Source organism: Elephas maximus, chromosome 7, assembly GCF_024166365.1.
Source record: "Elephas maximus indicus isolate mEleMax1 chromosome 7, mEleMax1 primary haplotype, whole genome shotgun sequence".
Taxonomy (NCBI): domain Eukaryota; kingdom Metazoa; phylum Chordata; class Mammalia; order Proboscidea; family Elephantidae; genus Elephas; species Elephas maximus.
The window spans coordinates 104074699-104089692 of NC_064825.1; the positions used below are offsets into that span (position 1 = coordinate 104074699).

Genomic DNA, 14994 nt, shown 5'->3' on the forward strand with positions numbered 1-14994 from the left:
AAGGGAGCCCTGGTGGCATGGTGGTTAAGAGATCAACTACTAACCATCCACCAGCCTCTGTTTGAAAACTCTGTGAGGCAGTTCTACTGTGTCCTATAGGGTCCCTATGAGTCAGAATTGACTTGATGGCAACGGGTTTGGTTGTTTTTTTTGGCTTAGGAGATTGTTACTACTATTTAAAAAAAAAACTATTTTATATGTTAAGAAACGAAGCAAAGGGAAGTTAAGGACCTTCCGCAAGTTCAAGCAACTAATATGGGGCAGAGGAAAGATTTTGTCTCAAGATATTCCACTTAATTTTTTTTCTTCCAAATTCTTAACTCAGACCCTAAATCTTTATGTTATAATATATTAAAAAATGTTTAACTAGCAATCTCCTTTTGATATAATCATGTAGTTGTTAGGTGCTGTCGAGTTGGTTCTGACTCACAGTGACCCTATGCACAACAGAAAAAAACACTGCCTGGTCCTGTGCTATCCTTATAATTATTGCTATGCTTGCGCCCATTGTTGTAGCCACTGTGTCAATCCGTCTTCTTGAGAGTCTTCCTCTTTTCCGCTGACTATCTTTTTACCAAGCATGATGTCCTTCCCCAGGGGACTGATCCCTTCTGACAACTTGTCCAAAGTATGTGAGATGCAGTCTCGCCATTCTTGCTTCCAAGGAGCCCTCTGGTTGTATTCCTTCCAAGATAGATTTGTTCATTCTTTTGGAAGTCCATGGTATATTCAATATTCTTTTTTTTTAACACCACAGTTCAATGACATCGATTCTTCTTTGGTCTTCCTTGTTCATCATCCAGCTTTCGCATGCATATGAGGCAACTGAAAACACCTTGGCACCTTAGTCCTCAAGGCGACATCTTTGCTTTTTAACACTTTAAAGAGACCTCTTGCAGCTGATATGCATCTTTTGGTTTCTTTTCTGCTCTTCCGTGGGTGTTGATTGTGGGTCCAAGAAAAATGAAATCCTTGACTACCTCAGTCTTTTCTCCATTTATCATGACATTGCTTTAGGTCCATTTATGAAGGTTTTTTTAAATTTTTTTTTTTTTTTTTTTACGTTGAGTTGTAATTCATAGTGAAAGCTGTGGTCTTTTATCTTCAATAGTAAATTGTTCAAGTTCTCCAGTTTCAGTGAGCTAGTTTGTATCATCTGCATAACTCTGGTTGTTAATGAGTCTTCCTCCAATTCTGATGCCCCATTCTTCTTCATTTAGTCCAGATTCTCAGATTATCTGCTCAGCATACAGATTGAATAAGTTTGGGGAAAGGATACAACCCTGACGCATACCTTTCCTGACTTTAAACCATACAGTATCCCTGTGTTCTTTTTGAAAGGCTGGCTCTTAATCCATGTGCAGATTCCTCTTGAGCACAATTAAGCATTCTGGAATTCCCATGCTCCACAATATTATCCATGATTTGTTATGATCCACACAGTGAAAGGCCTTTGCATAGTCAGTAAAACACAGGTAAACATCTTTCTGGTATTCTCTGCTTTCAGCCAGGATCCATCTGACATCAGCTATGATATCGATGGTTCCACATCCTCTTCTAAATCTGGCTTGAATTTCTGTAAGTTCCCTGTTGATATACTGCTGTAGCCACTTTTGAATGATTTTCACCAAAGTTTTGTTTGAATGTGGTGTTAATGATATTTTTCAATAATTTTTCATTCAATTGGATCACCTTTCTTTGGAATAGGCATAAATATAGATCTCTTCCAGTCAGTTGGCCAGGTCTTCCAATTTTCTTGGCATAAATGAGTGTGCAATTTCAATGCTGCATCCATTTTTGAAACATCTCTATTGGTATTCCATCAATTCTCAGAGCCTTGTTTTTTGCCAATGCCTGCAGTGTAGCTTGGATTTCTTCCTTCATTACTGTTGGTTCTTGATCATATGCTACATCCTGAAATGGTTGAATGTTGACTAATTCCTTTTGGTATAGTGACTCTGTGTATTCCTTCCCTCTTCTTTTGATGCTTCCTGAGTCATTTAATATTTTCCCTATATAATCCTTCACTACTGCAACTCGAGGCTTGAATTTTTCTTCAGTTTTGTCAGCATGAGAAATGCCAACAAATACCTCTTTGCACATGTCACCGTAATACTTTACTTTGTCTTCTCAAGCCGCCATTTGAAACTTCTGTTCAGCTCTTTTACTTCATCATTTTTTCCTTTTGTTTACTTGACATTCAAAAGCAAGTTTCAGAGTCTCTTCTGACATCCATTAGGTATTTTCTTTCTCTCCTGCCTTTTTATTGACCTCTTGTTTTCTTCATGTATGACATCTCAACAACTCATCTGATCTTCTGTCATTAGTGTTCACTGTGTCAAATCTATTCCTGTGATGGTCTCTAAATTCAGGCAGGATATACTCAAGCTCGTACTCTGGCTCTTGTGGACTTCTTTCTAATATTCCTCAGTTTCACCTTGAACTTACATATGAGTAATTGATGGTCTGATCTGCAGTCGACCCCTGCCCTTGTTCTGACTGTTGATACTGAGCTTTTCCATTATCTTTTTCCACAGATGTAGATGATTTTATTCCTGTGTATTCCATCTGGTGAGGTCTACGTGTATAGTCACCGTTCATGTTGGTGAAAAAAGGTATTTGCAATGAAGAAGTCGTTGGTCTTGCAAAATTCAGTCGTGTGATCTCTGGCATCATTTCTATCATCAGGGCCATATTTTCCAACTACACATCCTTCTTCTTTGTTTCCACCTTTCCAATTCCAATCACCAGTAATTATCAGTGTATCCTGATTGCATATTTGATGAATTTCAGACTGTATTAGATGGTAAAAATCTTCAATTTTTTCATCTTTGTCCTTAATTGTTGGTGTGTAAATTTGAATAATAGTTGTATTAACTGATCTTCTTTGTAGGCTTATGGATATTGTGTTATTACTAACAGTGTTGTATTTCAGGATAGATCTTGAAATGTTCTTTTTGACAATGAATGCAATGCCGTTCTTCTTCAAGTCATCATTCCTGGCATAGTAAATCATATGATTGTCAGATTCAAAATGACCCATACCAGCCCATTTCAGCTCACTGATGCCTGGGATAAGGATGTTTATGCATTCCATTTCATTTTTGATGATTTCCAATTTTCCTACGTTCATACTTTGTACATTCCAGGTCCTGATTATTAGTGGAAGTTTGCAGCTGTTTCTTCTCATTTTGTGTTGTGCCACATCAGCAAATGAAAGTCCCAAAAGCTTGACTCCATCCACATTTATAAGGTCAACTGTATTTTGAGGTGGCAGCTCTTCCTCAGTTGTCTTTTGAGTGCCTGCCAACCTGAGGGGCTCATCTTTCAGCACTGTATCAATATTCCCCTGTTATTCATAAGGTTTTCACTAGCTAATTCTTTTCAGAGGGAAACTGCTGGGTCCTTCTTCCTAGTCTGTCTTAGTCTGAAAGCTCGGCTGAAATCTGTTTGCCATGAGTGATCCTGCTGGTATTTGAATACCGGTGGCATAGCTTCTAGCATCAGAGCAACACACAAGCCCCTACATTATGATAAACTTAGAGGGGTGTGGGGGATGACAAAGCAGGGTTGTTTGCTATTCTAATTTCTTTTTGCATTTCTATATAATCTTCAGAACAGGCTTGTCAATGTCTCCACAAATCCTATTGAGTTTTCTACTGGAATTGAAATGAAGCTATAGAATTATATGGTTAAAAAAAGGAATTTGCTCATCCATATACATGGTATACCTCTACAATGATTATTTATTTCTTGTGACGAGTATGTATATAACAAAATTTTGCCATTTTAACATTTTTTAGATGTACAATTCAGTGACATTTATTCCATTTATCATGTTGTGCAGCCATCACTATCCATTTCCAATTTTTTTTTAATATCCCTTAATACAAGCTCAGTGTCTCCTAAACAATGACTCCCTTTTACCCCTTTTTCACAGGCCTGTTGTTGTTAGGTGCTGTTGAGTCTGTTCTGACTCATAGTGACCCTATGTACAACAAAAGAAGGCTCAGACCTGTGCCATCCTCACTATCATTGCTATTTTTTAATTCTACTGTTGCAACCAGTATATTAATTCATCTCGTTGAGGTTCTTTCTCTTTTTGTGGACTCTCTGTTTTACTGAACATGATGTCCTCCTCCAGGGATCCTTCCCTCCTGAGAACATCTCTAAAGTAAGATGAAGTCTCGCCATCCATGCTTCTGAGGAGCATTCTGGTTGTACTTTTTCCAAGATAGATTTGTTTTCTGCCATTCCCCTTTATGACATATTTCCTGGCGTAAACAGGTGATGTGTTCAGCTATTAACTGAAAAGTTGGAGGTTTGAGTTTACCCTTAGGCATCTCTTAGGAAAAGCCTAGCAGTCTACTTCTAAAAAGTAGTCATCGAAAACACTATGGAGCACAATTTCACTCACATGGCGCTGCCATAAGTCTGTATCAACTCTAAAGCAACTGTGTGTGTGTATTTTATATATGTATACTATGGCAGAGAAACTAAGATCTCTGGCCCTTGAAATGGATCAACCTGAATCTGAATCTTATTTCTTATGCTTACCAGTGACCTTGAGTAAATGACAAAACATTTGTAAATCTCTGATGCTTATCTTTAAAATAAGGGTAATGATAACACACATCTCAATGTGATGTTGTGGAAGATAACCTTCATAAAGTTCTTAGTCTGTTTTCTGGTCATAGGAAACGTACAGCATGTTTTAGAAGATAATATTATGTTGACCTCAACCCTTTCCTAATTATTCATAAGAAGAGTTTTCTATGACTTCTTTTGATTTTCTATATCTATTAGGTTTGAACTATAAATTACCTTTTGAGTCGAATGGTTTAAATTTTTGGCCGGTAATGAGAAATGACATTTTCTTTCATTTTCCATGACCTTCCCTGTTTCAAACTCCAAGGGATTCTAGTGTTTTGGAATCTGAAACTTTTGTCTGTGTTTGTCCTGTCTTTTTCATGCTTTTATAAACTCTGATCATATCCATCACCAGCACTCACCCTTCAAGAGTATATCCCATTGCTGTTGAGTAGATTCAAGAGTGTAAGCTCCCTTAATGTATGGCAAATTTATCCTTTGTTTGCGAAATAATCTACAATTCATCATGTTGCACCTTTCCCACTTTTTACATAAGGAAAAAACAAAATAGAAATTAATATGAAAAATAAATTCTTTTTTCAAAAAACTTTTTATTGTGCATTAGGTGAAAGTTTACAGAGCAAAATAGTTTCCTATTTGATAATTTGTACATAACGTTTTCCATGACATTGGTTTCATTCCCTTTAATGTGTCAGCCCTCTCTCCATTTCTCACCTAGGTTTCCTGTTTCATTTTGTCCTCATTTTCTACCCTTTCCTGCCTTCTGATCGTTGCTTTTGGGCAAATGTTGCCCTTTTGATCTCTTATAATTGATTGTTTTAAGGAGCATGGTCCTCTCAAGTGTTATTGTTTATCTTATGGGTCTGTCTACAGTTAGGTTGGAAAGTGGTCTCTGGGAATGGCTTCACTTCCAGGTCAGAAGGGTGTATTAGGGCTATAGTCTCAAGGGTTCTTCCAGTCTCTGTCAGACCAATAAGTCTGGTCTTGTTTGTGAATTTGATTTTTTGTTCCATATGTGAAAAGCCATTTCTTAACTATCAGGGTATATATTTAAGGCTAGCCTCCAAGAAACCAATAAATTTGTGAGATCATCAAGAAATAATTCTTGTTTTATCCCCATATCTCTAGTTTTGCCTAGAAATAACTGAACATTCACAGAGTCATCAGACAAAATGCATTTTGCTTGTTTCAGCTTATCACACTTTCATAGGCTAGTAATAGCTAGGTATAACTGATACCCTGATTTCTACAGCCATTCACTTCTGCCATTAGGTGAAAAAGAGTATAATTGAGCAAATTTCCTAATCACCTACAAAATATGAAATCATGGTGACTGTCTAGTTAACCAGTGCTGCTATAACAGAAATACTGCAAGTGAAAGATATTAACAAAGAGAAATTTATTCTCTCACAGTCTAGGAGGCTAGAAGTCCATCTTGAGGGCACCAGATCCAGGAGATAGCTTTTTTCTCTGTAGGCTCTGGAGGAAGGTCCTTGACATCAATCTTTCCATGGTCTATGAGCTTCTCTGCAAGGCACCTTTGTGCCTAAAGGACAAGCTCTGTTCCTAGCCCTACTTTCTTCATGGTATGAGGTCCCCCGTATCTCTGCATGCTTCTTTCTTTTATATCTCTAAAGAGATTGGTTTAAGACACAACCTAATCTTGTACTGAGTCCTGCCCCATTAACATAACTGCTTCTAAACTCACCACATTAGTATCATAGAGGTAGTATTCTCAACACATAGGAAAATCACATGAGATGACAAAATGGTGAACAATCACAAATACTAGGAATTGTGGCCCAGCCACACTAACAGATATTTTTGGGGGGGACACAATTCAATCCATAACAGTGAGGTTCAATAAAAAATAGCCATCTTCTTGCCAGCTTGCTACAGTATTGTCAAGGAACTTTTGAGAAAAGCACACTAAATGTTTGAAAAGTATCTTTATTTTAGTGCACTTCAAAACATCAAACAGTATAGAGTTATGAATTACCAACTAGTCACTAGCTGGGTCTTTATAAACTCACATGTTTCAATCCTGACTTGTCTGTGAAAGCAAATTCACCTTCACATTGTCTCAAAAAAGAAGACCAAAGAATTTTGAGAAGAGAATTCCTAAGAACGAAATGTCAGACACTGAGCTTGTTGTCTCTTTATGGAACTTCTAAAGTTCAAAGGCTTTGGGTCACACAGGCTTATATATGAATTCTGATTCAGCAAATTCTAGCTAATTGATATTAAGCATTACAATTAACCTCTCCAACCCTTAGTTTCCTAGTTAATAAGTTGGAAATAACTATAGTGTTGAATTTATAGGACCTTTGGGACAATTAAAACTTGTTACCATCAAGTCGATTCTGACTCATAGTGACCCTATAGGATAGAGTAGAACTACCCCGTAGAGTTTTCGAGAACTGCCTGGTGGATTTAAACTGCTGACCTTTTGGTTAGCAGCCATATGCCACCAGGTTTCCCGGCTGCTAACCAAAACGTCGGCAGTTTGAATCCACCAGGCGCACCTTGGAAACCCTGTGGGGTCAGTTCTGCTCTGTCGTTTAGGGTCGCTATGAGTTGCAATCGACTCGACTGCAACCGGTTTTGTGACAATTAAATGTCAGTAGGACTATAATACACTGTAAAAATAGTAAACACTCAGTAAATTAAAGAATGATAATTCTTTATATTACATTATTTCATTGTTGCTCATACCTTCGTGTTGGTAGGGGCACCATTATTTTCAAATAATGAAATATTCTAGACAGAAGAAATTTCCACAGACACACAGGCACCGTGCCTACTGTACACGATAGAAAAGCCAATCCTGTTCACAACATGTGGTCTCCTAAAGCAAATTGATCCAGACAGAAGTAACTGTCCTAAGTTTAATCAAGAATTATTTTTAAAATTATTTTAATCACCGGATTTATTTAATCACTGGTTTTAATTATTTGACCCCAGAGCTTCTTCATGACATTTTTCATTTCCACATTTCTCAAGGTGTAGATTAAAGGGTTCAACATAGGAGTTACTAGGGTGAAGAGTACAGTCACAGCTTTGTCAGCAGGGAAGGAGGTCATGGGTCTTAAGTACAGGAATGAACAAGGTACAAAGAATAAGATGACCACAGTGACATGAGAAGCACACGTAGAGAGGGCTTTGCGGCGCCTTTCAGAGCTATAAGATCTCAGGGAGTGCAGGATGACCATGTAAGAAGCGACCAGCATAGAAAAAGTGAACAAACACACTGATCCACTATTGGCAGCAATCAGGGGCCCCAAAGTGTGATTGTCTGTGCAGGCCAGCTCCAGGAGAGGTATTAAATCACACACAAAATGGTCAATGACATTGGGGCCACAGAATGGTAAGTGGACCATGAACAAAAGCTGGATCCCTCCATGAATAAACCCCAAAATTCCAGCCATCCCCACCAGAGAACTACATAGAGGCCTGGTCATGATGGTTGTGTAGTGTAAGGGCTTGCAGATGGCCACGTAGTGGTCGTAGGCCATTGCAAGTAACAGGATGATCTCAGCTGCAGCAAATAAATATTCAGCAAAGAGCTGAGTCATGCAGCCATTGAAGGATATGGTGTTTTTCTCAGAGATCAAGTCAAAGATCATTTTGGGAGTTATGGAGGAAGAGTAGAAACTATCTACAATGGACAAAAAGGACAGAAAAAAGTACATGGGAGATCCCAGGGCTGGGCTGATGAAGATAGTGACTGAGATGAGCAGATTACCTGCCAATGTCATCAGGTAGGTGATTGAAAGCACAGGGAATAAGAGTTTCTGCAGTTGTGGATTCTGAGTGAGGCCAAGCAAGATGAATTCTGTTACATTGCACATCCTTTTAACCAAGGCAGCCTGGGTTGAGGGCATGCGTCCCATCTGAAAAGATCACAGCATTTTGGAGTGATGGTATTTTTTATCCAATGACAAAATATTCCATCACCTCTTTAGTCCTGGTCTCTGGAATTGATGGACCTACAATCCCGTCAACTCTGCCATTTTGCAGATGGTCATAAATAACAGAAGGAGGTTAAATTTCTTCTAATTCATATTCATCAAATAGTAACAATACCTTACAAGCATCTCAGTAAAAGTAAGGTGTTATTATGAATGACGATTTATGGTTGGATTTCAAATTTCATCTTGTCTGTAAAAGTCTCCAAGACTATAGGGTTTGCTTTCTTCCACTTTTGGTGACAAATTTAAACAATAAGAATTATTCTGTAGTATTCTTGTCTATTGGCATGGATATTTATAGGTATATGAACACAATGTTCTTTGAAAAGTCAACTGTGTATCAGCTACGAACTAGCTAAAACGTGCTGTATCTGTGACAACTGTGTTCCGTAATCTCTTATTCCTTTCTGTCACGTGAATGCACATGCACATACAGGTACAGACAGAGCTGCAGATGGAGGTTTTTTTCTTTCGATATGCCCAGGAACGATCTTTGTAGCAGCCTGTCAAGCAGCATCCATTCAGTAGTCCTGCATGTTTATCTGGTTCAACATAACCCTTTATTTTTCTCTCAAACTTTCCAGCAGTTCATCTTAGGATATGGGCATGGAAGTGTTGTGAAGTGTTCCAAAAATTTCACAATATTTCTTAAATGCGTTTTGCATGCAATGAGTTTTTACCACATACAGAATCATGCTCTGGACTAGATATATTTCCCCCCTTGCAATTTACAGAGGAAATTAAATGAATCATGACATGTTTCATCCTATTGACAAGGCAGAAACACTAGGACAATCTAAGATAATACCATTTTTCCTTTAAGGACAAGTTTAGTCAACTAAGATGAGCTTGAATTTTCATTGCTAACTGGGGGACACGTTGGACATACACAAGAATATATTCTTTTTGGGAAATGATTTGTATATGGATTTTCAAGAGTAAGTACATGTAATTGTTACAAAAGATTGGATGATATTTTTCCCCCCTCCTTACATAATGTATTTTTCCTTAAAAATTTATTGTCACAAAATTCCGTGGCATGGGTCTCTCAGCTTCAGTAAAGTTTAGGGAAAAATCTTCAGTTTTCAGGAGAGCACAGTTCCTGAGTTGTTTTCCTGTATCCAGTTTATTATGACTATGTGGTTATATCAGTACTTGGTGAGACATAAATGTTGACCAGAATGTTGTAAAGGTAACTTTAATAGTTCTTAACAGGATCTGGACTGGCAGTATCACACAAACAGCTTCTATTAATATTTGGGAGGCAGCTTTTCTATGGAGTCCAATCTTTTGTTCCTTTATTCATTTCTTCAATAAATCCATTTTTAGACCCCTGTATGGACTAGACATCTTCTAGGGGTGGAGTAAAGAGTGGTGTCTATGAATGCTGTCAGTATCCATGTAAATCTCTAATCAGATACATAGATGTCATCAGAAAATAATTTCATGTCGGTGTCTTAATTCATTTTTTAGAGAAAAATGCTAACCTACGAGTCATAGAACTGAACTACAAAACTATTTCAGTTGAAATAATTTAGCTAAATTAAGTTAATCTCCTTGAAATTTTGGGAAAAAATATTTAACTATCACTGACCTGGGACTAGTTGACTGCGGAATCCTCAGTTTTTAGATTGAGCACATTCATTGGTATCTTCCCATCCAGGCACTTGCAACCCAGCCACAAATAGGCTGCAAGAGCTTGAAATGAAAGCATTTCTTGGAAGAAATTCCAAATTAAAATCTTATAAGTGAGACATTGAAATTCTTACCTCTTTAGAAACCTTTTCAAATTTTAGTTTATTTTTGGTCCCCATTGCCAGTCTGAATTTACTGAGAAATTGAGCTGTTTTAGTTAGTAACCTTCTATAGGTGCCAGATTTAATTTCTACTTACTTTCTTGACTTCCCATAGAAGTATAATTGAATCTTTGAAACATGTTTTTTTTTCTTCACACCTCTTAGAAGTATATTCACTACATATTAAAAACCTTGAGAATAATGCAAAGGTTTTCAAATCAGGAAAAGCTAGTATATAGATGTATAAAATGTATTAATGAGTCAAGACCCCTTAATTGCACATTGTTTTTTTTCAGATCAACTCTGCCAAGTTTTTGGTCCCCAAAGTCCATAAGCAGGAAGGAGATAACTCCCTTTATTTCTGCCATACCTTCTTTCTAACTGTGTTTCCCTAGAAACCAGCTAAGTTTGGGAACAGTGTCTTCCAAACAAATCTTGGGCTTTTTCATATGTGGCTCTACTGCTGTCATTTGCTCATAGGCTTGTCTTCAAAATCTTTTCTTCATTGACTCTAGAGAGACGTTTAAATACTGTCACACAGTGTAGGATGTGGTAATGCACTGACTTCTCAGTCATCAGAGGATTAGTAATTGGCCTTGGAGGAACCTTTGCCAAAGCATCAGCCAAAGTCTTTCACTTACTCCCACTTGGCACCCACAAACATCATTAGAGGCCAGTTTTTGAAACTGAATAGAGCTTGGCTTAAAGACCCATCTCTGGCTATAGTCTGTGGTGAGGCTTGATAGAGTAAGTTGGAAACATTCTCTATAAGACTGTGTTGCTCATTGTGGCATTGGTAGACCTGGAGTAGGATGTGTGTTTGGTTTTAGGCATAAGCCAGAGCTCAGAGAATGGATTTCTTTCTGAAAACCTGACGGGTCTGACTGAGATGGCTGTCCTGAGAATGGAGCTATCAGTGTTCAAGATTTTGTGCCTTAGTATCCTGAGATATTGTGACATTTTTATTAATGATTGACTGAGGGGACTTTGATGACAGGATTCCCAGATATCAAAGATTGAATCATTTCAAAGTCATAAATATATTAACTTCCTTCCAGATAAGTATGTTGATGGCCGACTCTGCTCATACATTTGGGAGAATGGAACCTTTCTTTCCAGGATCCTAGGTGGGGCAAACAGTAATCCCTCAACTGCTAACCTAAATGTTGGCGATTCAAACCCAGCCAGTAATACTGCAAAAGATAGGCCTGGAGATCTGCTTCTGTAAAGATTACAAACAAGAAAACCCTATGGAGCAGTTGTACTCATGGAGTCCACATGAGTCAGAATCAACTCTATGGCAGCTAACAACAGCAACAGCCTATCCTTCTATTGTACAGAGAAAGAATTATGAGGACTTAGAGTTAGGGAACAGGCTTTCACACAGTAGTCATTGAGGAAATCACACACCATACAATCAACATGTATAAAGACACCAGAGATATAAGAGCTAAATATATACAACCTTGCAGGGAATCTTGTTTCTCCATTATCAACCTTTACCTTTAAACCAAACTGACCCATTCCTGAAGTCTAGGACCGGAAATGGGAAGCAACACCTTCATTTGTATAGTTAATAGTCAACAATTTTGCTCCCCTGTTTATTGCCAACCTCACTCGCAACTTGTTCCTCTTCCTTGGGCTTGTGAATCTAACTTCCTCTGTGGTCTAAATAGATGATAAATCATGGTGATGGGCACTTCTTGTCTTAGTTTCCTAGTGCTGGTGTAACAAAAATACTCCAAGTAGATGTCTTTAAGGAACAGAAATTTATGTTCTCACAGTTTAAGATGCTGTAAGTCTGAATTCAGGGCACTGTCTCTCAGAGAAGATTTTCTCTGCTGTGGGGGAAAATCCTTGTCTTAGCTTCTCTAGTCTGACCTTCCTGGTAGGGCCACCCACTGCCAGCACAAAATACATACTATTTTTTCTTCTAAATATGTGGGCATGTTTTCGTAGGCCCCATAGGATCAATATCTCAAAGATGACAGAAAAAACACAAAACTTTAATTCTCAGTGCCGCCCAGTCCCAGAATTGTTTTTCTATAGCTCTGGTTAATGATCACTATGTAGCTAATTATTTTCCATACTTCAACTCACAAATGGTAACTTCAGGTTGCCAACAAGGTAGTCATACGAAGGTACTAAAGAGACATTAAAATTCCAGTGAAGCCTAAGACCCAGTCCACTTCGTGAGATATGAATATTAACTACATTTCCAGGAGGGTAAATTCAGTAGCTCTTTGCAAAACTTGAAGAGGACAGATAAAGTGTCTCTTGATGTCTGAAGCTGAACTTTTTCATGGAGACTATTCAAATTGTCATTAACTCATCTATACAATAAATAGATGTCAGATGCTGTGACAGATTTTGGACTCATGGGATTCTGTCATTGATTATGTAAATTTATATTAATTGCATGAATCTGCCCAGGTTGAGTCCCTGGGCAGGACAAATGGTTAAGCAAAAGGCTGGTAGTTTAAATCGTGCCAGAGGTACCTCAGAATAAAGGTCTGTTGACCTACTCCTGAAAGGCACAGCTGTTGAAAACCCTATGAAGCACAGCTCTACACTGAAACACATGAGTTGCCATGAGTCAGAATCCACTCAACGAGAATTATTAATTTATTTTTAAATACTCAGTTACATGCTCAGTTATTACAAACCATGTTTTTTGTGGTATTGTCTCCAAATTTATTTTTAGCCTATGGATCATGGGTTTTCACTATATGATTGATTCTAGTTAGCATGCTTGGATAAGTGAAGTCTGCTTCAAATTTGGGAGAAATTCAGTAATTGCTGCCCTGTGTCTCATTGATAATAGATTCCTCAGGTTTTAGATTGAACTCAACTCTTGTTTTCTTCTTTCCAGGGCGTGTCTGATACTGCTGCTAATACACCCACAATTGTTAGACAAGAAAAAGTTTCCAAGAACTCCAAATTTAAAAATGAATTGGAAAGAAATTGGGCTTCCAATTTCTCTAGATGCTCGCTTAGTCATGAGAATTTTGATCAAAATTTGGCCCCCATTATCAGTCTGGATTTATTCAAAATAAGTGCTACTTTGGATACAAAACATCTATACCTTTAGGATTTAAATTTTGTCTACATTGTTAGATATCCATAGACGTATAAGTCAATCTTTTATAGTACCTATTTTAAAAAAATCTATTAGAGCTAGTCTTAGGAACAGCAAATTTCTTCTGTAGAGCTATATAATTTATAATTAACTTGTAGTTCCCTAGAATTATGGTCACTCATCATGGACAGGTTTCAGAGAAGCTGCTAGCCTAAGAAAGACTAAGAAGAAGGACCTGGCAGTCTTATTCTGAAAAAAAAATAGGCCATTGAAATTCTTATGAATACCAGCCAAACATTGTCTGATACAGTGCTGGAAGATGAGCTCCTCAGGTTGTAAGGCGCTGAAAATATGACTAGAGAAGAGCTGCCATCTCAAAATAGAGTTGACCTTAATGACAGGGATGGAGTAAAGATTCTGGGGCCTTCATTTGCTGAGGTGGCATGGCTCAAAACATCCATTAATAATTGAAAAGTGGAATGTATAAAGTATGAATCTAGGAAAATTAGAAGTCATCAGAAATGAAATGGAATACATAAAGATCGTTATCCTAGGCATTAGTGAGCTGAAATTGACTACTACTGGTTATAGTGAATTGGAAAATCATAAGAACTACTATACCAGGAGTGACAAATTGAAGAAGAATGGTGTTGTATTCATTGTGAAAAAGAACTTTCAAGATGTATCCTGAAGTACAATGGTGTCAGTGATTAGGATAATATCCACATGCCTACAAGGAAGAGCAGCTAATATGATTATTATTCAAATTTACTCACCAACCACTATGGCCAAAGATGAAGAAATTGAATATTTTGCCAACTTCTGCAGTCTGAAATTGATCAAACATGCAATCAAGATGCACTGAAAATTATTGGTAATTGGAATGTGAAAGTTGTAAACAAAGAAGAAGGATCAACAGTTTGAAAATATGGCCTTGGTGATAGAAATGACTCTGGATATCACATGACAGAATTTTGCAAGACCTAAGATTTCTTCATTGCAAATACCCTTTTTCAATAACATAAATGAAAACTATATACATGGAACTTGTTAGATGGAATCCATAGGAATCAAATCGACTACATCTGTAGAAAGAGACCAACGGAAAAGCTGAATATCATCAGTCAGAACAAGGCCAGGGGCCAAAGGCAGAACAGAACATCAACTGTTCACATGCAAGTTCAAGACCAGGCTAAAGAAAATTAGAGCAAATCTGCCAGAGGTAAAATATGACCTTAAGAATATCCTACCTGAATTTAGAGACCACCTCAAACATAGATTTTATACGTTGAACACTAATGAATGAAGAGCAGATAAGTTGTGGGATTAAATCAAGGACATCATACATGAAGAAAGCAAACATCATTAAGAAGACAAAGAAAGACAAGATCAAGATGGTTGTTAGGATAGACTCTGCAACTTGCTCTTGAATGAAGGATAGCTAAAGTGAAAGGAAGAAATGATGAAGTAAAAGAGCTGAAAAGAAGATTTCGAAGGGTAGCTAGAGAAGACAAAGTATTAAAATGAAATGTGCAAA

The 14994-nt window shown here is 37.6% G+C and overlaps 1 protein-coding gene across 1 annotated transcript; it reads right to left on the reverse strand.

Annotated features, from left to right (window-relative positions):
- Window positions 1-7544: 7544 nt before the first annotated feature.
- On the reverse strand, window positions 7545-8468 carry LOC126080145 (olfactory receptor 4C45-like). Its single transcript, XM_049891436.1, has one exon. The coding sequence runs from the start codon at window positions 8460-8462 to the stop codon at window positions 7545-7547; it is 918 nt and encodes a 305-aa protein (XP_049747393.1). The 5' UTR covers window positions 8463-8468.
- Between the last annotated feature and the right edge of the window lie 6526 nt (window positions 8469-14994).

What these genes read in the sequence shown, in the direction of transcription:
- LOC126080145 (XM_049891436.1), bottom strand. Translation starts at nt 8,462, where the DNA reads ATGTGCAATGTAACAGAATTCATCTTGCTTGGCCTCACTCAGAATCCA.